The sequence below is a fragment of the Talpa europaea genome, assembly GCF_964194135.1.
Source record: "Talpa europaea genome assembly, chromosome: 1".
Classification (NCBI taxonomy): Eukaryota; Metazoa; Chordata; class Mammalia; order Eulipotyphla; family Talpidae; genus Talpa; species Talpa europaea.
The window spans coordinates 137,370,195-137,394,949 of NC_140073.1; the positions used below are offsets into that span (position 1 = coordinate 137,370,195).

The window sequence follows — 24,755 nt, forward strand, 5'->3', positions numbered from 1 at the left end:
ATAGTATCTCTCTGATTTGTAGTTGTAAGGCAATTAATACCTTATGTTTTTTTAAATATCCATTATAGTAATAATAGCTTCACTGAATTCTCTTATTATGTGGAAATTTATTTTAAATTTAAGTTTAAAAGATTAAGGTTATTATTTTTTAACTTATCTTTCCTCTGATATGTGTTAACTCTTAAAGGCCTGTTTATAAATGGTTAATAAAGTGACACATACATAAGGAAAATAACAGGCAGGTACCTGTTCTGGTAGCTTCTACAATGCCTGGTGAGTCAATAGCACAGTATTTTGAAAGATTGCTGTTGAAACAGGTTGTCGGGGAAATGTTCCTCATCTGCAGTTTTTAGCTCTGTCTTCTTTGTGCCATCTGAGATTCTGTCTTTCAAATTTTTCCTATCATCAGATTCTTCTTGTGCTATTTCATTTAGCAATTGATAAAAAATATGCTGTACTAACTAAAGAAAAAAACCCCTGAAGATGTTGAGTATGGGATTTTGAAATATGGAATATTTGCATTAGAAAAGGAAACATGTCCTTTTGGAATGAAATATGGGATATTTTGATAGTGAGCCATATATATTCTGAGCAATTTTATACTAATGAAAATTTTCAAACCAAGAGTAAAGAGAATGATCCAATGGATCTAGGTGTCCATCACCCACTTGCAATAATAAAACCTTTTCCATATTTGCTTCATACATCATGTCATTTCACATCGACATACTTTAGTGTGATTCTGAGCCATTTTTAAAAGTGTAAGTTAGAATTGGTAGTTATTTTTATGCCATTTTATTATTTATGTAACAATTTTTTACTTAGTGATAAGGCCAAAGGAATCTCTTCTCTTAGCTTTAACTGCCAAAGGATGTGATCCCTGAAAAGACAGGTAGCCACGTTTTTCTGACATCACAACTGACATCCCTGCGTGACACACACTCATGGAATACTCAGGCAGAGAACTGTAAACACACCCATTTGTTTACCATTAGTGTAAATTATTAAAGGGTAATTCTGACTCTGGATTTAATTTTAGTCCAAAGTTGTAAACATTTGTGTGTATTTATAGGGACAAATTAGTCACTATATGTCCTGTGACCACCAATAGGGACACACTTGTGTGAAGGGCACTTCAGTAGGAGAAAAGGCTATGGAGCCACCTTTGTGCTGAGCAGCAGGTTGGAAAGTATGACAGTGGGTAGGAGGGATGAAGGCATTCTTCACAGAAGAGGTAAGAACGCCATTTCTAGAAATCAGATCATTGACTTCTCAGTGAGAAACAGAAGTTGATAACGTCACAAGTAAATGGTATCAGCACAAACTAAGTCTGGCTCTAAATCAGGAACATATTCTTAGGTGTTAAGGTACATCTCAGAACCATGTGAAAGGGCTTGGGGGTAGTTTTTAAAACTACATTCAATATTATATAACCTTACATAAGAAAAATGAAAAAAATGTATACTAGAAACTATAAAGAAGTCATGAAATATTTGGGATCAAATCAATAATAAATAATAAATAATACATTGTATTATTCTTCCCTAATGTGTGGCCCTTAGACTTTCTGCATCAAAATCACATGGAGTGTTCATTAAAAATATACATAGGGCCTCCCCGGTGGCGCAGCGGTTGAGCGCTGGGTTGCGAAGCTGCCCGCAGCCTCTGCGGCACCGGTTCGATCCCCGGCTGCTCCCCGGCCACCGGAGGAGGGTCCCACATGGCGCGCAGACCTCTCCTGCCGCCCACTGCTCCCCTCAGCAGTGTACTTCGGTCCTTCTGCCTGCTCTGCTCCCCGCTCTGGCTCTGGTGAATTCTCTCACCCTCCCGCGCTTCTGACTGCACCCAGTGCTTGTATAAACAAAACAAATAAATAAAAAAAAAAAAAAATATACATAGTCAACCTCAACACCCAGACCTATATAATCAAAATCTCTAATGATGGGACCTGACATTCTGTTTTAATAAACTCCAGTCTGATTATCATTTGTAGTCAACTAAGCTATGGAAAAATAACCGGGTAAGAATCAGTGGTTTCTAAAACTCTGGCCACAATGCCAGGTCAGGCTGACTACATTAGTACCAGCTATAAGATTGTACAATGCACAGCTTCTTACACTTCACCTTCAGAGATTCTGGCTCTGAAGATCTGAATAAGATTCAATAGCTTCCCATATAATTCTCACGCACATCTAGGTTTGGAAATATCGGAAGTAAATGACCAACCTTTTATAACTCTAATAGTGAGTGATTCTATGCACTGTAACTGAGATATCAGGATATTGTCCTTGATAATTTATGTAACATATCTGAAATTATACAGTGATTACATAATCTATAGGAACAGAATTTACTTGTTGATTACAGGAAGAATCACTTTAAATACAGAAAGAGCTCTTATCAGTACTAGAGAGGCGACTGGCAGCAAAATGATCAGACCCTTTATTTAAATACGCATACCACGTGTTATAGGTGTGTCTAAATCAACATTAGTATAGAGTGGGGGGGGAGGTGGAGTTGGAGCAAAAGTGCACAGGCTAACATTACAGAAAATGCACTGTTATAACTTGGAAGCTCTATGTAAATCTATGATCCATTTATACTCTCTCTTTCCCTCATGCTTCTACTACCAAAAATTCGCTACAGGTTGCCACAGTTTCGATGACCATCTGTCTTCCAATCAAGAAGGTGGAAAAAGCAAAAATGTAGTGAATCTTGGGGCAATCCGACAAGGCATGAAACGTTTTCAATTTCTATTAAACTGCTGTGAACCAGGGACAATTCCTGATGCATCGATCCTGGCAGCTGCACTGGATCTTGTAAGTTGGAAGAATTTGCCTACCCTGTTCCCTGCACCCATGAATACTGCTAATGGGGGAAAGCATGAATCCCTAATCCTAACTCTAATGGTGGGATTATGGTTTGTTTTGTTTCTTAGCACTACTGGCTAAAGGAGAAATAAAGGCAGTGAGATGAGAAGAGAAAAGAAAGGAGAATATATCTTATAAATATGCTCTGGGAAATAAAATGTATACCATCCTGATTAAAAGTGTGTGAGGGCTCTGGAATCAGACTGATTGGGTTAAAAAGATCTAATATTTACTCCGTAAGCTTCTAAAAAAAGAGAGTAAAAATAATCGCATTGTAGTTCCTTTCTAGGATTAGTGTCGGGATTAAATGAGATATTAGATGGGAAGTCCCTAGCTGAGTGCCTGAAATACAACATCAGCTCATTTATAATAACTAGGCCATTGGTACAATGTTATCAGTCTCTCTCAGTCATGTATTAATCTTTCAAACTTTCTGAGTCTTGGTTATTTATGAATTGAAGGAAAAATATGAAGCAAAGATCAGTTGAAATTAATGGCACAGCAGCGTCATGGCCATGACATGGAATTGTACACATGTAAGGAATTAAGGAGTATAAAATGGATCTTTTTCAGAAAGTTTTTTTCATTGGATGAATGATGTGAATTTTGAATTCAGTTTGTCAATTTCCTGTTTATGCTTTCTGGCTTAATAAATTTTTTACATGCTGTATAAATACAGGGTAAAAAATACCAACTAAATATCAAGAAATAACAATCTTTTATTGTTACTTTCAAAGTAGAAAATCAAAAATAGACATTACAATAAAATTTAATAAGTCTGTAAATGATAATTTTCCTAGGGTTTACAACATTCTAAGTGACTACTGGTCCCTTATTTTTTTACCTTGGAAAATCACCCAAACTTTATAATATAAAATCTCAAAAGTTTTCTGTGATTTGGCAGACTTTGCTGTCAGGATATTTAGTGACCAGCAAGGTATATGGCCTCACTTAGACCTGAAATGTAAATCCATGAAAACAACCCCAAAGATGACTTATCCTTATGTAAGATTTTTCAGTTAGTTTCTCATTTTAGATATTTGCAAATGGTCTTTGCAATTTTTTAAAATTCCAAAATATTTAATATGTATTGATATGTACAACAGTCACTGTATAGAGTCACAGGAATCCAGGAGAGCCAAGGTTCATAGCAATTATACAATCTGAGAAGAATGAGATGTGTTTCTAAAGCAAGAGAGGTTGACAAGGCAAGGTGCCGACCCATGTTTTCTAATTGGGAGACTAATAACTAACCTGTCACTCCTTTGAGTCACACAAGGTTCTTCTTAATTGCATCATGAGCTACTCCAAAATAAATGCTCATTAAAATATCCATAAATTCCTATTTTATCACTACCAGATTTGCAATGATTCAAATGGACTGAGTGTAAGATATCAGACACTGATACATGGTGTTGTCAATGGTGGAAGCAGCAGAGTTTGATTAGGGAACAGAGGATGTTGTGGAAATAATGATAGTGAGAGAGAAATCATGGGGAGAGAGTAAGTCCTTGGCTCTACCCTGAGTACAGTGGTCCCCCTCATCTGTGGTTTCAGTTACCCAGGGTCAGTTGTGATACAAAAATATTGCATATAATGAGATGTTTTGAGAGAAATGACATTCACATAAATTATCTTACAGTATATTTATTGCCCTATTTTATTATTTGTTATTGTTGTTAACCTCTTACTGTGCCCAATTTATAAACTAAAAGTTATCACATTTGGTATAGGAAAATATATTATAATTTGGTACTATCCCTGATTTCAGACATGTACTGGGGGGTCTTGGAACATGATGGATAAGTTTTACCACTGTAAATTATTCTGAACCAGATAATAATGGGGAAGGAAAAACATTATATAATATATAAATAAATATATATATAAATTATATATATACACACACATATACTTATCAACTTTATCAAGTGATAAGGGTAATGAAATTTAAAAATAGGAGTCAGGTTGGCTTACTGGACACCATATAATAATTAATTCAACCAATATAGGGCTAGAGGGCTTCCTGTGTGCCACCCATGGTGCTAGCTGTTAATGATGATACCAGAAAGTTTAATTGGAGAGCTTCACCTGCTTTGTAACTCTCCTTATGAAGGACAGAGCTGTGAAGTCAACAGGAGAGTCAAACTAGCTTGCCTACTACCATTAAGTTGGGCTCAATCCCACAAAAACTAGTTTTTTTTTTACTTTCCCATCAGGCTATGGCCAGATAGTTATCAGACCACTAAATTATCCTTTCCTTCTTTCCTGTGGAATCTACTCTGACCATCTTTGACCTTCTCAATATCATAAAATCTCATGTGAAGAAATAAAATAAAGGGGGGTTGATGATTATAAGCCGTGTCTTTTGAGCCTCAAAGTAAAAAGGCATTTTCTGATCATCAGATATGTCCAGCAGGGAAGTAACCACATTCCAGAGGTCAGAGTCAGTCTAGTCTGAAAGGAGCCTAGACTCTCCATTATCAAAGAAAGATATACAGGGTACACTTGGTTGGTTGAATAAAAGAGATGGGCGGTGGTGGTGGTTGGTGATAATGGTGATAATGGTGGTGGTAGGGATGATAGATGTGGTGGTGATGGTAGTGGTGGAGGTAATAGTGGTGATGATGGTGGTTGTGGAGGTGAAGGCAGCAGTGGTGGTGGTCAAGGATGACAATAGCAATGTTTTCATTATACTTGACAGTTTATAAAGTATCATCACATTCATTGTTTTACTTGTTGATATGAGAAGAGATGATCAAGCAAGAAAATGGACCCCAAAGACGGGCACTTAGATTCACTTTCTCAGATATGGGGAAATGAAGTTGCTAAAGTTGTTAATGAATTCTGACAAATGGACCAAGAGGAGGGAAGTGAGCTGCAAGTCCTTTGTGCATGCAGCAAAGCTGCATTCAGGTGGACACGTGCAACAGCTGTACTTGCTCCTACCCAAGATCTGGATCAGGAGTTCCTCAACTTTCACAAATGTCTTCTGCTAAATGTATCTTTAAGTTTTCTTTCCTCTGCATTTGGTTTTACTTAATATCCAATGCCACCCGCTTCCCATAATTCAAAATGCTTCACTTTTAAAATATTTTTCCAATGCATTTGTGGTTTTAGTCATACACATATATATGTGAAAAGCAGATATTATATAAATGTGAATATAGACATATACAGATGTAGAGGTAGACATGGATGATATAGATGGATAGATTGATGATAGGTAGGTAGACAAGTGAGATGAGATTCAGCTAAGCTATGGATATAGATATGGATACAAATAGACATATAGGTATAGCTATAGACATAGCTATAGATTCTTCTATTGCAATAGCTATGATTTGGGGTGAAGAGAAAATGGATGTGCTTAGTTTATCACCATATTCCAGTACAACGCTTTTCCCCTCTCTTATTGTTTGGTTTCTTGGATGTTGCATTTATTAATATTTTTTAAGTGCAGCTTAAATGCAATTTTAGCTTTACTGGTATATGTTTTAATTTTAGAACAGTTTTCATTGTTTTGTTGCCTTAATCATATATTTAAATGTGATTATTTTCAAGTTTGCAATTTCCTTCAGAATTGAAAAGTTTTGTTAAATGTAGGAAATACTAGAAATTTCAAAGTTCAAAAACCTAATATTCTAAAGATTTTGGCTTTTTTAAAACAATTTTCTTGGCTTTATTGCTATGAATACTAAGGGATAATTGGTGCAATTTTATGTACAGCACAGTTATTCCTCAAAATCTTTCTTGTTAGTATAAATTTAATAGGTGCAACTGTGAGGAGTTTTTAAAAAGACGTGTGTTAGAAAAAAAGTCATTTCATCTCTATAGTTACATAACTTATAAGCTCAAAAGTGGAAAGAAAAATTGAACACTTCAGACAGCACTTCAACTTTTCAATTGAAATATTCTGCCCCATTTTATCCAGTTGAATATATAACATATAAGACATAGTGATTTCTAATTTATTGGTAATATATTAGCTTGAATAACACTAATGATAATGTCAGTTTGTTTTAGGAACAATTCCATAAATGTAAGAAAGACAATGGAATTTCAGAATTCTCCCTATCCTGTGGATGGAAAATACTTAATTCATGGTAAATTTTTTAGCCACATAAACAGATAACTTAAGATTAAATATATAAATTTTATGCAAACTAAGATGCTTGAGAGTGATAGGGGATGCTGTCATTTTTTTATGTCAGGAAAACAACAGAAGCTGGTACTCTCCTGAGGAAAATGGGACATCTGGTTATACATCAGTATAGTCACACTTTGGGCTTCATTGCACCAAATCTAATTCGCACTGAGACTTAAGACTATCTGATGATCCGTGCAAGACTATCTGATGATCAGTGCAAATCAGTTTCTTTTAAGAAATAGGATTTATGTATGAGAGGAACTATTAAAGCAAAATAATGTTTCCTTTTGAGCCATAAGAAAAGTTGAAATTATTCAGTAAATCCCCAAATTATCCTCTAATTCTAGTCATCCAGGATTACTGAATTTTGGGGGAAGATCCTAATGATTAGAAGAGGCATAAAAATGTGTATCATAAGAAGTAGGATTTAAAGAAACTATTTAAATGACACATAGACACCACCCATCTTAAAGAATAGACCATGTCCACTTCAAGTCCCCCGTATTCCCAGTCACACTTCCCTCCTTACGGAGAACTCTGTTCCCTGAACTTGGGGTTATCTTTTCTGTGCTTTCTATATTGCAACACATAGGCTTTCCTCGGGAATACATGGCCTCACTTTGCTGTGTTTTGCCTACTTTTGAAATTCATTTAAATGAAGACAATTATCCTTCTTGAACATTAAGTTTGAGTTCATTCTTGTTAATCCATTTAGCATGAATAGGTTACATTTCACTGAGGAGCAGCATTTGTTTGCTTGGATATTCCACAACAATGTATCTATATTGTTCAATGGATATTTTTGCTTTTTCAAAATTTTGGGTATTTTGAATAATACCTCCATGAATATACTTCATACGGGCTTTGATGTGCAATAGTTTAGTAAATAGACCTAGGAATGAAATTGGGTAATAATTTTACCACATCACTTCAAAGCATATTTAAAGTAGTTCTAACTATTGCACAGTTACTAGCATGTAATAAAAGCCCCTGTTGCTTTGTGTTCTTGCCAATACGCAGATTGTTAACTATTTTTTGCCTGCTTTAGATACTTTAATTGATTTTTAGAAAACAATTTTTAAATTTACCCAAAAGATTAGCTTATTATTTGTTCACCATTTCTCCTTGCAACTCACATGTTCCTTCTAAGATCTATATCCTGCTGAAGGAAATCATTCAAAAGTTTTTTTTTAAATGGTTTTTTTTTAATAGAGGCATGTTTTATTTATTTATTTGTTTGTTTGTTTGTTTTGTTTATACATGCACTGGGTACAGTCAGAAGCGCGGGAAGGTGAGAGAATTCACCAGAGCCAGAGCCGGGAGCAGAGCAGGCAGAAGGACCGAAGTACACTGCTGAGGGGAGCAGCGGGCGGCAGGAGAGGTCTGCGCGCCATGTGGGACCCTCCTCCGGTGGCCGGGGAGCAGCCCAGCCGGGGATCGAACCGGCGGCACAGAGGCCGCGGGTAGCTTCGCAACCCAGTGCTCAACCGCTGCGCCACCGGGGAGGCCCTCAAAAGTTTTTTTTATTGATTTTCAATTGAGCATATTTCTCTTAGCTACAGATTACTTGAAAAATTTTTATTTTAGTCTCATTTTGAAAGACAATTTTTGCTGGAATTATAACTATAGACTAACATTTTCTTTTTATTTTTCAAAGATATTAACCCTGTCTTTTCTGACTTTGCTGACATTCCTTTATAGGCAACCTGTTACTCCATCCCTACCCCACCCCTGGTTGTTTTTAATATCTTCTCTTAATGGTGATATTTTGCAGTTTTACTAAAATATTTCTCATGAGGGGTTCATATGTCCCTGAATCATGTAATTACCATATTTCATCTATTCTGGAAAATTCTGAACTTACTGGGCCTTCAAATAGTATGTTTTATGCATACTCTCTTACCTTTCCTTCTAGAAATTGAAAAGATGTGATAGTTCTCAGTTTTTAATAGTCTTATTTTTTTTTTATTTCCTTTTCTATTTCTGTGCTACATCCTGGGAAATTTTCTGAGGTACTTTTTCTATCTCAATTTTCCTTTCCAACTGTCTAATCACATGATCTTAATGAGGGGTAATTTTGCCTACCAGAGGACGTTAGGCTATGTCTGAGTGAATTCCTGGTTGTCACAACCTTGGGATTACTGCTGAAGTCTGGTGGTAGATACCAAAGATGCTGGTAATTCTGTAATTCACAGTCCATCCCTCTCATAAGGAATTATCTGGACCAAAGCACCAATAGTGCTGAAATTAGAAGAAGCTAATCTAATCTGTGTTTTCTTCCATTCATTGAATTTTAAATTTCAAATGCAATAATTTTTATTTTTATATTTCCTATACAGTTGCACCCCCCCTTATTTTGGCCCCAATCCCTCCTTTCTCTGTTCCCCCCCGCCCCCCATAGTGTGTCCTGGCTTATAGTTGCTTGTGGATTTTGATTTTTTCTTTCTTATAGTTATTCTTTTTCCTGGTCCCTTATTTAGGTTTTCTAGATTCCTGCTATGAGTGAGACCATCTGGTATTTTTCTTTTTCTTTCTGGCTTATTTCGCTGAGCATGATTCCTTCCATCTCCATCCATGTTGATTGCTGAGTAATATTCCATTATGTATATGTACCACATCTTCTTGATCCAGTCATCTATTTTTGGGCATTTGGGTTATTTCCAAAGCTTAGCTATTGTAAATAGTGCTGCTATAAACATAGGGGTGCAGGTGCCCTTTGGAATTAATGTTTCTGTGCCCTTTGGGTAAATACCTAGAAGTGGAATTGCTGGATCATATGGAAGCTTTATCTTTAGTAGGTTAAGTAATCTCCACACAGCTCTCCATAGTGGTTGGACCAGTTTGCACTCCCACCAGCAGTGCAGGAGAGTTCCTTTTTCTCCACATCCTCGGCAACATTTGTTGTTGCTAGTTTTTTTAATATGTGCCATTCTCACTGGTGTAAGATGGTATCTCGTGGTAGTTTTGATTTGCATTTCCCTGATTACAAGTGATGTTGAACATTTTTTCATATGCCTGTTGGCCATTTGCATCAAATGCAATAATTTTTAATTAGAAAAGTTCTACTGAACTGCTTTAAAATTGCCTTGCCAACTTGATAGTCTAATTCCCTAGTGATACTTTCAACACCCATATACCCACATTAATTTTCAAATGTATTTGATACCCTGTGATTGCAATAACTGTAATTGTTTTCAATTTAATTCTGCCTTTTGTTGTTTTTGCTGGTCCTTGCCCATAGTGGATACAGATTTTCTATGTATTTTTAATGTGAACATATTTCTTGGAATTTTACCTGTGGGAATTCTTTAAGACCTGGGTTAAGAGCATTGTTATTCAATGGCCCAGTGATATCAGCACCCCCTATAAGCATGTTAAAAATGTACATTTTCAGGTCCTGGAACAGAGCAACTGAGTCCGAATCTCAGGGTCAGGCAAAGAATCTACTTCGTGTATATTCCCAAATGATTCATGCATGCTCATGTTTAAATGTTCAATAGTTTAAAGTATTCTTTCAAAAGAAATTTCCATTTCTTAGACACGTGGAAACATTACCAACTTAAGATTGTTTCTAGAATTATTGAGGGTAGAAGGCAAGGAATGTGGAAGTGGTGCCAATTCTACGCCATACATATATGAAAAAGTGAAATTTTGATTAGGAATTCTCAAAGATACATTCTTTTCTTGTTCTACTCAGTGCCTAGCCTACTCAGGCAAAACTACACCATGGGGGCCTATCTTTTTCTTAATCATCTATTGAAGAAGGCCCCATGTACGACTCACCCTCCATCTGCTTGAGCCCAAACATTTAACTTGGGGTCTATTCAAAATCAATGCTTTGGTCTCTGCCTAGTCAGTAGGATCCCCAGGGCAAATATTCCCACACTACTTCCTCCTCAGAATTGCCCTTCCTTGTAATTTCTACTCTCAATGCTCTGTTACCTCATGTTAGAAATAAAAACAAAATCAAAATGAAGTACTTTGGGGGTATTTTTCCAGCATTTTTAGGTGTCTAAACCAAAAGGTATTCATTTTTACACATAATCCATTGGAATGTCAGAAACAGCTATCTTCGTTTGGTTTTTAAAATACCCAAAATATTATGATCTGAGTAAGTGTTAAAATGACTAGCCATCCAGACCGTGTATTAAACAATAATGCCTGACTGTAGCCTGGCAACTGAATCATTTCCTTTGCCCACAGCTGCTGTAGAAATGGGCAAAGGGAAGGAGGCAGCTTGTCAGTTACTTAATGATGTCAGTTAGAAAATTCAGTACAGGCTAAGTAATAAATACTGACTCATAAGCACATGCCCTCTAGCAAACTAGGTTCCAATGCACAGTAAGACCCCACAGTAACTGCTTATTCCTGTTGGTTTTAAATAAATAGGTATCCTGCAACAGCAAGAACTTTATATTTTTTCTAAGGCAATAGAAAAATTATGTAATTCCCCAGAGGTCAACATAAAATATTCAGTTTAAAAACAGTTCCTGTCTAGTGTGGTTATATGAGTTTTCAGAATCAGTCAGGGTTTTCTTAATTATAAGTTGAGATATAGTCCTTCAGGGAAAGGAATGTATTGCAATTATAACCTTCAATTAACCATTGCTTATTGGTAACAATATTTTCTAGGTCCCCCGGCAAGGTAACAGCATGGCTGTCTGAATTTGTATTCTAATTCTCTCCTTCACTTTCATAAGGAAACATTCAATATAGATAACAATCTTACAAAATGCAGAAGAAACATGGCAAAAGTCAAGAGAGAGAGTCTCGATGATTTGTAATTTTGTAATTTTTAACTAGACAACTCTGTAGCCACTGCAGAAACATCTTCTATAAAGTCAAACCATAGGAAATTGTTAATATTCAACAATTTTTGATCTTCAAACTTGGAAATGCCTTATGGTTCAACCTAATATATATTTTTTCCCCAGTTAAAATTGATTCTTGTCTAGGAACTGAGACGTTTTGATATAATGAGCTAGAAGGTATTCTTTGGCATTATAGAACATGAAAAGGTGATATGACAGTCATGTTAATAAGAAAGAAAAAATTATATCTGCCTATTTTTCTTTCAGGACCACCAGCAAAATAATCCTTGGTATGCCAATGCTGTCAGATTTTGTTAGCTGCTCACTTTTAACTATGCTTGATCCTCTGTGGTTCTTTTCAGCCATGCAGCATTCTTCCGATTCATTTTTCTCCATTTGTGCTGTTTTTCTCTGTGATGTGAATCCATCCCTATCCATTCTGTCATGCCTCCATTTTTTGCTGCTGCTTCAGATTGCACTGAGCCATATGAGGTAAGCTCCATCTAAAGAGGGAAAGTTGACTTTCCTTTATCTCCAAGAAGAATCCCTTGTCCAAGGTATTTCATAACCTTGCTCCTAAAACCAATGCTTTCCAAACTACACTTTGAAAGGAAATTACATCAGGATTATAATTCCCCACAACCATACTCACACTAAAATGCGGTGAGTGCCCTTTCACACACATTGTGAAGTGAGTAGTTGTTTCAGTACAGGATTGTACATCACAGTCTTTAGCATTGTATCTCAACAGCTCCCTCAATTGTATAGAAGTAGGCATGCTACCATACCCCAGAAATTGGTATTATTCATTGCCATCTTGACTGTGAACCCCCAAGCCTGCATTCATCCACAAGGTTCATGAAGATTATCATAAAAGGGCAATATTTGAATTACTCTGTGTTATCATCTCTTAACGCAGACAGTGATATTTCCAAATGTTACTGAGTCTAGCAATTTACATGAATCAAATCCATCTGATAACAACCAGAAACTTCCTCTTTAATGTTGTGCTTTATAGTTTATGAGAATTATTTTAATATTGATCTCAGTTCCATTTTCAAACTTAGATTAGAATTTCCTTGGGTCAATAACTGACACTACCTGAGCTTTATCATAAGATGATTTGAGAGCAGAGAATTGAAGTTGCTTTTTATTCAAAACACCTTGAACTTCCTAAGCAACCAAAGCTATTTTTCCGAAGAAGGCAAACCAATTTACATAGGAAAGCTCACACTGCACAATTTGAATTTTTACTCATTGATTTCTAACCCTCTGGGTGCCAACTAATAGTTTGGGGCAATAAAAAGATCCTCTATCCCATGTGTCTGGGTTAAGTTTTACCCATGTTCAACCTAAAGGAGCCAAGGTCCATAGTAATGCTATCTCAGCAGTGTTCTTTCTGTCCTCTTGTCATTAAGCAGTGAATTGCTTCATACTAGGAATGTGTCAAAGTGTGACAGGCTATGAATAAATTTGCATCACTCACCTTGCCCTCAGACGGTCATTTGTTTTTAGAGGCAGATGTTCTAGTCTTTTCCAGACACCAATTAGCATTACCTGAGATGTTTAGTGAAATAAATATGTAATACTAGAAGAGTGTAGCTATTTAGTCTAAATGTTCTGGCACAACAATATTGTTAGGTTTGGTGCAGAAAGTTGCTTGACCCTTGACTTCCAAGTCTTTTTATGCCTCTGACCTCCTTCCTACCCAGTCTGTGTACCAGTGCAATCGAGAATAGATTCTCATCATTAGTGTCTGTATTTTATTAATGATCGATTCTCACTATTAGCATTCATCTTGAATTTTGCCTTTTCACATAGGTTAACTTTTATGTTAGGGCAGTATAATAGACTTTGTAAAATTAAGTCCCTGCATAAATATATATCTTATTAGAATTCTTGAAGACTTCATTTAATTGTAAACAGTGATAAAATGCTTAATGGGCTAACTTACTTGAGTCATCCAGCATGTTTGAAATACCATGATATTCCAAATAATGCAGTAGCCAACTCTGCAGGCATGGGGAAGGGTTGAAGGCAGGTTCCTTAGAGGAAGCTACTCAGCTCAATCTTCAAAGTGGCAATTTGCCAGACAGAAAAGATTCTGCAAGTCAAGGAAACAACAATGGAAAAGTATAATATAGCATATTTTGAGACTTCAACCAACTTTGCATAATTAGACCACAGAACACTTGAGATGGGGATACAAGGAGAGATGAACCAGATGATAAAAGTGAGGTATCTTTATTTGTGTTACAGTTGAGGTTGATGGATTTTAAATGGGAAAATAGTGTTGTCATTTATTGTGTTTTAGAAAATAACATTGCATGAGATTAATATCGTATTTTTAAATAGTGACTTCCTATATGTAGTCTAAAGATTTTTTACTAAGATTTATTTGAGTGTACCTTAAGACAATGTAGATATCAAAAAGGAACTACTGCAGACATGGGTGTTAGCAAGACCTAGACTAAACCCTTTGTCCACCCCTACCTACTTCATGAAAGTGGGCAGTTATACCTCATTTTAAAAAAACAGTAAAATGAAGATATCTATACATAACAGTGTTGTTATGATATTAAGAATTATGATTTATAAAAGTTAAGAATACTATTGCTTGAAATGAACAAAAATGTTTCCATCTGAAAACCTATGTTTACTAAGTAACCTATGGTTTCTAGACAACCTTAATTGATGACAAATATTGTGGTGTATTTTTTAAATTGGCCAATCAAAACATATTAATTATTGATGCATATATTTCTCTGACCTGTTAACTTTCTGTGTGTGACTTCATAGTTCTCCCCTTTTATCCCTGTTTTTTTTTTAATTAACTTCCACTATGTCAAACATTTCCAGTTGAAACTATAGCTATATAATCAGAATTTGATCTGCTATTCATGATAAAATGGGGTTGCAGGGGAGGGGGATGGAGAGACTCCATCAACAAAATCTAGCACGCACTTACTTTTCTTACTAGCCAAGATGCGCTGGAGTAGTTAACCTCCCTTGAATGTATCATAGAAAACCAATCATGAATAACAAATTTGAAAAAATCATGCCGTTAGCACATCCTGGGTTAAAATAAGAAATTAAATATTTGTTTGCATCATGTTAAAATTCTAAGTTTAAAAAAGCTTCATATTTTGATACTTCTTACTCATAGCCATTTTACTCTCACATGTAAATCCCAGCTGACTCATAAATCTGTAAAGATAAAATCATGAAGTTACTTGAGATTCTTCAGAAGGAAAAAAACTAAACACAGAAAGCTACTTAATATGTGTAACTGGTCAATACCCACCTTTGTCTTAGCCGATTCATTTTCCATATTTGTCAGGCTGTGCCAGCCTCGCTGACACCACCTGGGAAATGTGGCTAACCCCATCAAAACACAGAGACAGATATAAACTAAGAGGAGATGGTAATTCCCTTTAAGGTTGACTTATTGCTCATTAAAGCCTGCATTCTTCTTGTCTTAACAACCCTACTCAGGAAGCGCCTGTGGTGGCCAGAGCAGCGCTGTTCCTGGAATGTGCCCGTTTTGTTCACCGCTGCAATCGTGGCAACTGGCCAGAATGGATGAAAGGGCATCACGTGAACATCACCAAGAAAGGCCTGTCCAGGGGACGCTCGCCCATTGTGGGCAACAAGCGGAACCAGAAACTGCAGTGGAATGCTGCCAAGCTCTTCTACCAGTGGGGAGACGTGAGCCTTCGATTTTCTTCCATAAAAATAAGGGTGCTTGAGTGAAGTGAAGAAGTTTCTTGTTTGTGTTTGTTTGTTTGAATAGCCATTTGTTGAGGATCTATTATATGTACCAGGCACAAACAAAACATTTTAGAGGAAAACGAACAATGCATTTAAACCTCCCAATAAATCTGCTAAGGTTGACCTTCTCTGGAGTTAGGAAAACTGAAGTTTGTATGGGTCAAGCAACTTGCCCAAGTTTTCGTTCCTAGTGAGTATAGGAACCAAGATTCTATCTCTCAAGTTAGATTTCAAAACTTTGCTTTTAATTGCTATATTATTTATTACATGTAACGGTATGTATTTATCAGAATCAACTCTATAAGAACTACTGCTATAATTATTAAACACATCATTGTTTTGACTTTCTATTCTAATTTACGCTTTCTGTGACCTTACTTTTTTTTCAATTTCTTAATAGTTGCCTGAAACCTTTGAAAAGGAGTATATATATGGCTCTGGTTATGCTCTTTTGTATGTAATATAGCTTTTGTAATATATATATTCTTTTTCCATGTATATATGTTTATATAACCTTAATTTATTTTCTTTTGTATATATCTTTTATAATATATATCTTCTTTTTATATTTTCTCCAATTTGTGGGGGTTTGAGGGAAAAGTGGGTTTGCATAAAACTGGTTAAGTATTTCAAACTAGAGGGATGTTTCAATTGCCTTTTATTACTTAACTCATTTGAGGAGGGCTCCACGGTACCAACAAGCCTCCTCTGATCCCAATGACATCCCACCAAAAAGTCAAAACCATTAGTTAAATGCTAAGTGTTAGAGATTTATAAGAAGGATTTCACTGATGAACTTCCAAATACTTCAGAACAACTGTCTCTGATTTCCTTGTAGTGCTGGACCCTGCTTATATCCCTGCTTTACTCTTCTTTGCTTCCATACCATTTTGCTCTGAGTTTTGCTCAGATCTCTGTGCCCAGTCCTTTGTTTCCTTCCTTGGTCCTCAGCCACCTCCTCCCTATAAATAAAAGGCTTCTTAGGATCTCATATAACTCCTTCCCATATAATTTCGCCAGGGTTACATTGGTTACTAGTTTTCAACATTTCCATCTCTGCCATTGGCCCTGATCATCTCTTCAGTACACTTTTCAGGTCACAAGCTGGCTTTGCCAACTGCACTTGGGAGGCAGTTGGACCAGAATAAAACCCTTTCCCCCACATAAATACACCACCATCAGCCAATTCTGCTGAACATTCTATTCTTATTTTTGGTAACACCAGTATCTGAGATGACAGCCTTTGAGCATTTTCCAAATCTTCCCCTGTTGATTCTACTTCTTCCATGCCTCTATTGCCCCTTTAGGTCAGATCTATATTACTAGTCATGCAGATGACTAAAGCATTTTCCTATTTGGTCTGCTCCCCACAACCTCCACTCATCTGACCCATCCTACACATTACCAATAAAACCATCTCCCTATGGCTTAGCCCATCTAAAAGCAGAACATTTATACTTCATTACCAGCCTCCAGATTTACCCCTCCAATTCATCCCCCAAACTACTCTCAGAGTGATTAAGCTAAAATGCAAATCAAATTGTGTTTCTTAGCCACTTTCTAATGCTTCAGTGATTCTCCTTTTCTCTTGGGATAAAACCCAAATTGCTTAGCCTGGCATCACCTTCAATCCACAACCCTTATTCAAACCTCACCAAGATTATGGAAGATGCAGTTAAATTAGCTAATGTCTCTACAGAGCATTTTCCCGATCATTTGTATACCTAAGAAATATTAAATAATGAGTTATCACATTGGATTTTAAAAGCAATTGCATGATTTGCCTGTACATTTTTAGGCATGAAGCACAATGCATGTGGAATGAGTGATTGGGCTTCTCCCCCACTCAAAAGCTACCTTTAATCCATCAGAATGCAAAATGAAGTTCAGCTTCAAGAACTGTAAGATCTAGTCCCCCGACCTTTCTTGCCTTTCTGTTTGTCTGTCTCTGAACACATCTATGCATTTCCCTATGAGTCTTTTAAATCTCTCTACCCTAACCTTTTCCCAAAATGTACAGCAAAGGAGCCTTTCTGTGCTTCTGTGTACTAAATTTCATCTCTCTATCTTATGAACTAATAAAATGCTTTCAGTCTTTTTCTTCATTAATATATTGATTTTGGTATGTTTGGTTTGGCTTGGTATGTATGTTACCCACCTTCCCCCACCCCCACAATAGACAGCTCATGACAGAAAGAGCAAAGGACTTAGTCACACATTCTGTATTTTAATCCCAATCTACAACTTGCTGGGTGACCTTAGTCAAAGCTTCCAACCTCTCTCATTTTCCTAATTGCCAACCAGTGAGTCTGCTGTAGGAAGGAAGACTTATAACATACCCTATGATATTAAACAAAGGCACTTGAACAATTAATATTATGTTTCATTTAATATATAGTAAATTACCTCACTTAATAAATATTTGATGAATGAAGAGAATAGACATAAGGCATCTTTCTAGCCTTGGAAGAGAGAGTTCTAAATTGTTGTTTAGACAGCTAGTATTTTCTTAGACAAATCCATTTTTTGAGCAACACTTAAGGCTTTATGAGCTGTAGATTTTAAAATAAATTGCTTTGTCTCCACAGCCAGGAAAGATTAATGTAGATTTTTTTCCCCCTTGAGTCTCACTATTATGTGTTGGCCCTTCTCCAGACCTGTAATTACATACCTTCTTCTTTAGAGATAATCTACAAAATAGTAGCATCAGGGTTTTGTTGAAGTGGTGCTTTTGTTTTCAAGTTCTGTTCTGTTTGCTGAAAACTTCTCAGGTTATCCACTAAAACACGATTATCCTGCAATATCTTTTTTATACTGCTTTCTCATTTATTTGGTTTTTATTTTCTGGTTTTTAATTACCAAGTTTAAGGAGACTTCTTTGTTTCCAGATATACAAGATAGTCAAATGACTTATATTTTTATTTAAAAAGTCCTGGGAATATATTTACATATTCATTCCCAGCAATTAATTTCTAATTTCTTGCATGCCCAGAAGTTAACATTTTTTTTCCAAATATTTAGAAAGTTTTATATAGGAAGAAAGAAGCCTATCTAGAATGTTATTCCTACTAATGGGTATCTAACCAAACCATGTACCCCCCAAGTTCAGTGCTCATTTTAGCTTTATCCCTGACTTTATTTTCTAAGCACATGTCCTTGCCTTCATTGCATGCTATAGGTAGGTCATTGGAATATAAAAAGAAATACAAAAAGGTAGTTTATTTTGTCTCTTCTTCTGGAAAATTCCTTTTGGTAAATTAGACTAATGCATGATTCTGAATAGATAGCAAGTATGGTTCTTTGAATACCTTGTAAAAAGCTTCTTATACATGTGCAGAGTTATTAAAAGTCATATTTCTAATGTTGATGTTGGGTACACTACCAAAATAATAGTGGTATTTCCAACTAATTCATAGAGTATCATGAAGGGAGAAACGGTCTATTAAAAAATCTAATAAGTGCATATATCATGGCAGATATAAATTTATAGTACAACCCCCAAAACTGTTAGCCTGACAGTGACACTCTCATTTAATAGCATAATCAGAAGCACTCTGAGAAGCTGTGACTTCTTTGTATTTACTTCAACACATTTCTCTATAGAAAAATACTGCGTACTTCCTTAGAAGAGTGAGACCTATAAAATGACCTTGAAGTAAATGGAAATATTTTCAGGGAAAAAAATGTTGGATGAGAAGATAAAGGGATCATTCCAATTTTCAGAAGTCTTTATATTAAATGACGTTGGAGATAGCATCAATACCTTCCAATTCTGGGCCCCCATACTGGGGAATGTAGTAGTTACAGCCCTATGGTGAACAGAAGAAGCTTTCAGAGATAATTCCCATTAATGGTTTGCTTATGTCCACTATAACATGAGAGCATATTGTACAGTCTGACATATTTTGTGCTGTTTCTTTTTCTTCATATGGTAGGCAATCGGAGTCCGATTGAATGAGTTGTGTCACGGAGAAAGTGAGAGCCCAGCCAACCTTCTGGGTCTGATTTATGATGAGGAGACCAAGAGGAGACTAAGAAAGGAGGATGAGGAGGAAGACTTTTTAGATGACAGTAAGGAGACTCCCTTTACTACAAGAACCCCTGCTTGTAAGAACCTCTGTTTTAGGAGCACTTAATATTACACTTTCTTCTTTCATATTCTTACCACCTTCCCATGTCTCCCCACTCCCCACTGTCTCTCCTATTCCCTGTGCATGGAAGCAAAACATGCACAGAAAGCCACACAAACAAGGGCAACCAGAAAGAGAAGTCTGTGTAGAAAGGGGCAGAGACACAGGCAACACAGAACATCCATTATTTTGTAGTTTCTGTTTCTTACTGTTTATCATACAAAGTGAGTATTAGGCCACTCTGAAAAAATATAGTTGTGGAAAATTAAAGGTCCCAAAGGAGGTTTGGTCTGTTTTTGTTTTGTTATTGCTCTTGGAGATTTAAAAAAAAAAAAATTTAGACCAAATAGAATTGAACATGAAATGTTTCTTAAATCACTAAAATATTGAAATAGTTAATCGGAGTAATTATAGTAAATAACATGAATTGGAAATATTAAAAGATTAAGATTGGGGCATCCCCTGGTGGCACAGCAGTTGAGAGCTGGGCTGCGAAGCTGCCCACAGCCTCTGCAGTGCCAGTTCAATCCCCGGCCACCGGTGAGGGTCCCACATGGCGCGACAGACCTCTCCTGCTGCACCCACTGCTCCCCTCAGCAGTGTATTTCGTCAGTCTGCCTGTTCTGCACCCACTCTGGCTCTGGTGAATTCTCTCACCCTCCCATGCTTCTGACTGTACCCAGTGCTTATATAAATAAATAAATAGATCTTTAAAAAAAAAAAGATTGTTTGTTAGAGCTGTGAGTGGTTGCTATACTGTACTTATTAAAATTATGATTGAGTTCCATCATAGAAGAATAGACACAGAGATTCCTGTACATATCCTTTCCAACACCATTTTGTACATATGTTTGTTCTATCCCATACAAACTTGTGTATATGTTTATCACTGCCTTTTATGGAGTATAAAAGTCCAATGTGATTATGGAATTGGTATCCTCTGATGAAGAAAGTGAGGCCTCTTCCTCTTGACTTCCCCTCATGGTTTGAAAGAAACCCCCTCATTATATCTTAACGATTGTCCTTAATTAGGTGATTCCAGCCCAGCTTTGTCCATTGTAGTAATGAAATGCCAATAAACTAATATCAAAGTATGGATGGAATCAAAGAGAAATTATTGCCTTCCTTTCTACTTTCATACCAAGGATTTTTTTTCAATTTTTTTTTTTTTATCATTTTGCCTTTTCAAATCTCAGCCCTTATCAAATCTCTTTGACTGAGCTTTTGACAAGACACAAAATTTTGACATCAACCTTTTATACTGGTGAAAGCTGTCCCCAAAGAGTCCTTCAGTTCACAGAGGTCTACAATATCCACGATGATTCATGGAGTTAAGTCTTATCAATAGGAGAGCTTGAGGATTATCTAGCAATCACAGAACCTAGTAAAGACTTACCAGAAGATAACCCCAAACTGCCCAAACTTCCTAGGGGTCCTTCAGAACAGAGTTGAACTAAAGCAACTTTAGATTCTTCACAGGCCAAAATGAGCTCTAATCTCCATGGGACAATATAAGTACCACATATCAATATTTCATGGTTAGTATGTTAGTTTTTTTTTTTAATGAGGTCATGTAGAACTCAATCCTTTTCATTGTAACAGAGTAGTTTACTTAGACCATAAACTCATTGTCTGTAGAACTGATAAGAACCTGGATGATAACCTTACATGTAAAATGACAAATTCATAAGTTTATACTGAATATATACTATGCAATTGCTTTTTTAAAAGATTTATTTTTATGTATTTATGCATACAAGAACTGGGGTATAGGTGGTAGTGGAGTGGGTGAGAGGATTCACCGGAGACAGAACAGGGAGCAGAACAGGCAGATCTACTAAAATACATTTCTAAGGGGAGTAACAGGCAAGATAGGAGAGGTCTGTTGTATCATGTGGGTTAGCTCCCTGGCCAGGATCGAACTCATGGGGATAGCTAGATAGTGCGGAGTCTTTAACCCCTGCACCACCAGGAAGGCCCTATTCAATTACTTTTTAAAAACTGTTATACACCCAGGCAATTTCTGGAGTCCTGTAGTCTCCTTTAAACATAAGGTTAGAATGCCTGGATTAGTTCCCCTTACAACTCAATACATAGCTCATCTTGCATTTACAGGACAGTGTGATGTTATAATGCAATATTATTTCAATTAAAAAAAATCATTGAGTTAAAAAAAGATTATTGTGCCACAAGTATCAATTTGGAAAATCTAGAGGAATTTGTTTCTTCCATATAAGAGAAAGTGTCCCTAGTCACATATTACCACTAGGGAAAAAAAATAAAGGTTTTCATGAGGATGTTTGATAATGAGATACCTTCAAAAAGAATGGAGTTTTCACCTACTGTCAATATAAGCCTTTTCAATTAGGAAAGACTAGCACATGGGAAATATTTTAGAGATTTTAAAAAAAAGTTTATGGGAATATTTAGAAATAATACTGTGATTTTTTGATGATTTATTCACTCAAAATAGATGACTATTATCTTTCTTTTATGAGAGGCAGAACTTAACATTATTTTGCTCCAGTTTTCTGAACACTGATAAGTAATCAGTATATTTCTGCATGATATGTCATGACATGAATTTGAGAATCAATTCTGAAAATATGAAGTCTTTATGATATCAGCTTGGTGGTATCTGTCTTTAGAGCAAAACTCATTACTTGGTCTATGAAGGATGAATATTTTACTCATTCAAAGACCAGTATATTTCAGTGCAAAGGAGAATATTTCCATACTTCTAGTGTATCGATACCTTAGTATGACATAATAATTTGTATAAGTTTTATGATACAGGTGATCAAGTATGTCTCAGTTGCAGTTCAGTAGAGCTGAGCATTTTCACTGCCTTCAGAACATCAAGATAGTTGTCTCTCATAAAATGAACAGGATTTTTGTGTTTCACATCTAGTTCAGTGCCATGTAGATTGTCTAAATCTGATTGAATAGTGATGTGAAATCTTGCAAGACTGCTATTAGGTTTCTGTTTCCATTAAAAGGCTTTCAAGTTTAGTGAAGCTGCATTCTTTTTCTCTGGGATGCTTTAAGGAAAATAATTCAGTTCTCGCTGACTGACATTTTAATACTGAGGCACTCAGATAGAACTGCAAAATGAAGGGAGAGAGACATGTGTGGTACTTCAAAGATTATGATAAAAGTAATAGGTCAATTAAACACTTATAGATCTCATTCTCATGCAATTTCATCTTAGACATGTATAGGTAATTTTCTCATGTGCAATTTGATTTTACACATGTGTAGCAATGTCCATCAAACTGTGCCTCTTTGTATCTTTTTTTGGTTTACTTAAGAAAAACCTCTCATTCCATAGGTACAGTGAACCCTTCCAAATGTGGATGTCCCTTTGCTTTAAAGATGGCAGCATGCCAGCTTCTCCTAGAGATTACCACCTTCCTGCGAGAGACCTTCTCTTGCCTGCCCAGACCACGCACCGAACCCCTGGTGGTGAGTAAAGCACATGTATTAATAATCAGGCTGCGAGAAGGGGCCAATGTCTGGTTGGGTTTTGGGTGTTCACACTTTCCTCAAAAGCCCAATGACCAAGTACATCATATAATTTAAAAAAAATCAGGGAATTTTCCTATGTAAAAAGAATATCACTTTTCTCTGTTAAAAAAAAAAAATCGAAATCTGACCTTGAAATCACTAATGAAAGCACCTCTGGGTAAAATGGTGGATCACTGTGAGTTGTTCTAGGAATGGCCAAGAGCCCCTAGGGACCTTGATTCTATAAATAATGAGTTTTATGAGCAGCATTTCCCAGAAATCACTAACAGATTTTTTTTTTCTAACTAACTGCTGGTAAATCCATATTGAAATGTGCTTCTTAGGAGTTTTCTCATTTATAGTTTGGGCAAAAGACTGAAGTGTTTGGCATATAAAGGTCCCCAAATATATTTTATTCCTAATTCCTTATGGCTATGGGTAGGCAGAAAAAGACCACACATGCATGTACACTCATGTGCAATCAGGGTGGGGTTTCACAGGGTTACAAAGACTGCACGTCAGGAGACCACACAGAGCATGTGGGAAGGAGCAGCCTTATAGCCAGTGTCTTTGGCCCCTAGTTCCTGGTGGACACCAAGTTTCCAGTAGTTATTTATTTACAGGCATTGTCCAGTCAGAGCTGAGAAACCACACAAATTACTTTTTCCTGAAGGACAAGGTACATTATGAGAAAATTGTTACACCACCAGTGTCTGGGTGTCTGTTTAAGCTCATTTTGCAACTCATTAGCTCCCCTGCTCCTTAAATCAAACTGAGCCTGGACAAGGTCACACCCCAGTCCTGGGATGATACAAGATGAAGTGCTCCAGTATCCCTAAGTTCTGCCTTTCCCTCTGGTTTTTCAATATCTGTTTTCCAATGCCCCATATTCTGAAGCTTAACATGGATATTTTCAAGTTAGAAACATTTATGGATAAAATATATGTTTTCAAGAAAAACATACCCACATTTGCACGTAAAATGTCACCATTTGGATATTGGAGAGGGAAGTTCATCTGATTTTCCTTATTTAATTTCATACATTAACAAGGACCTTTCATTTTCTGTATTATTAACCTCACTATTATACTGAGACTATTCTGTGCAATCAAATCAAGGCCACCACTCAACACATGTGTTTAAAGTTAAGTATGAAAAAATATCTCCTCTCTAGACCTCTGTTAGTGGCATTCTATCAGAATTCTAATTATATTTCATAATGCAAGTCTTTATAAAGCCCAGAAGTGCTTGTACTTTTAAATTTTCAGATTTTTGTAGGTCACCATTTTGATCCATTGTGATGAAAAAAATAAGAATCATAAGGCTTTACCAAGCTATTTTTGTTCTTCCTTTCAACACTGGTAAGGCTGTTTAATTTCTATTATTGTAACAGATTTCATTTTTTAATCAATTATGTCTTTTAAACAATGCTGTCTAACCACTGCTAGACTAATAGAAAATGCCAAGGACTTCAGCAATAACAGAGCCTCCGTCATCCATTCAGGGAGAGGAGATA

At 36.3% G+C, this 24,755-nt stretch overlaps 1 protein-coding gene across 5 annotated transcripts in view; it reads left to right on the forward strand.

Moving 5' to 3' along the window:
* Nucleotides 1-24,755, forward strand: part of UNC80 (unc-80 homolog, NALCN channel complex subunit) — a gene marked incomplete at both ends in the record, with an annotated part of 189,003 nt that overhangs the window by 67,981 nt on the left and 96,267 nt on the right. For 4 of the 5 annotated variants that reach the window (XM_084242075.1, XM_084242073.1, XM_084242074.1 and 1 more), the window contains 4 exons: nucleotides 2,647-2,819; nucleotides 15,327-15,539; nucleotides 19,538-19,673; nucleotides 23,064-23,197. In XM_084242075.1, the coding sequence (XP_084098201.1) occupies nucleotides 2,647-2,819; nucleotides 15,327-15,539; nucleotides 19,538-19,673; nucleotides 23,064-23,197 (656 nt within the window). Of the gene's footprint in view, nucleotides 1-2,646; nucleotides 2,820-15,326; nucleotides 15,540-19,537; nucleotides 19,710-23,063; nucleotides 23,198-24,755 lie in introns of all 5 variants that reach the window. The other variant, XM_084242072.1, reaches the window with a different exon arrangement.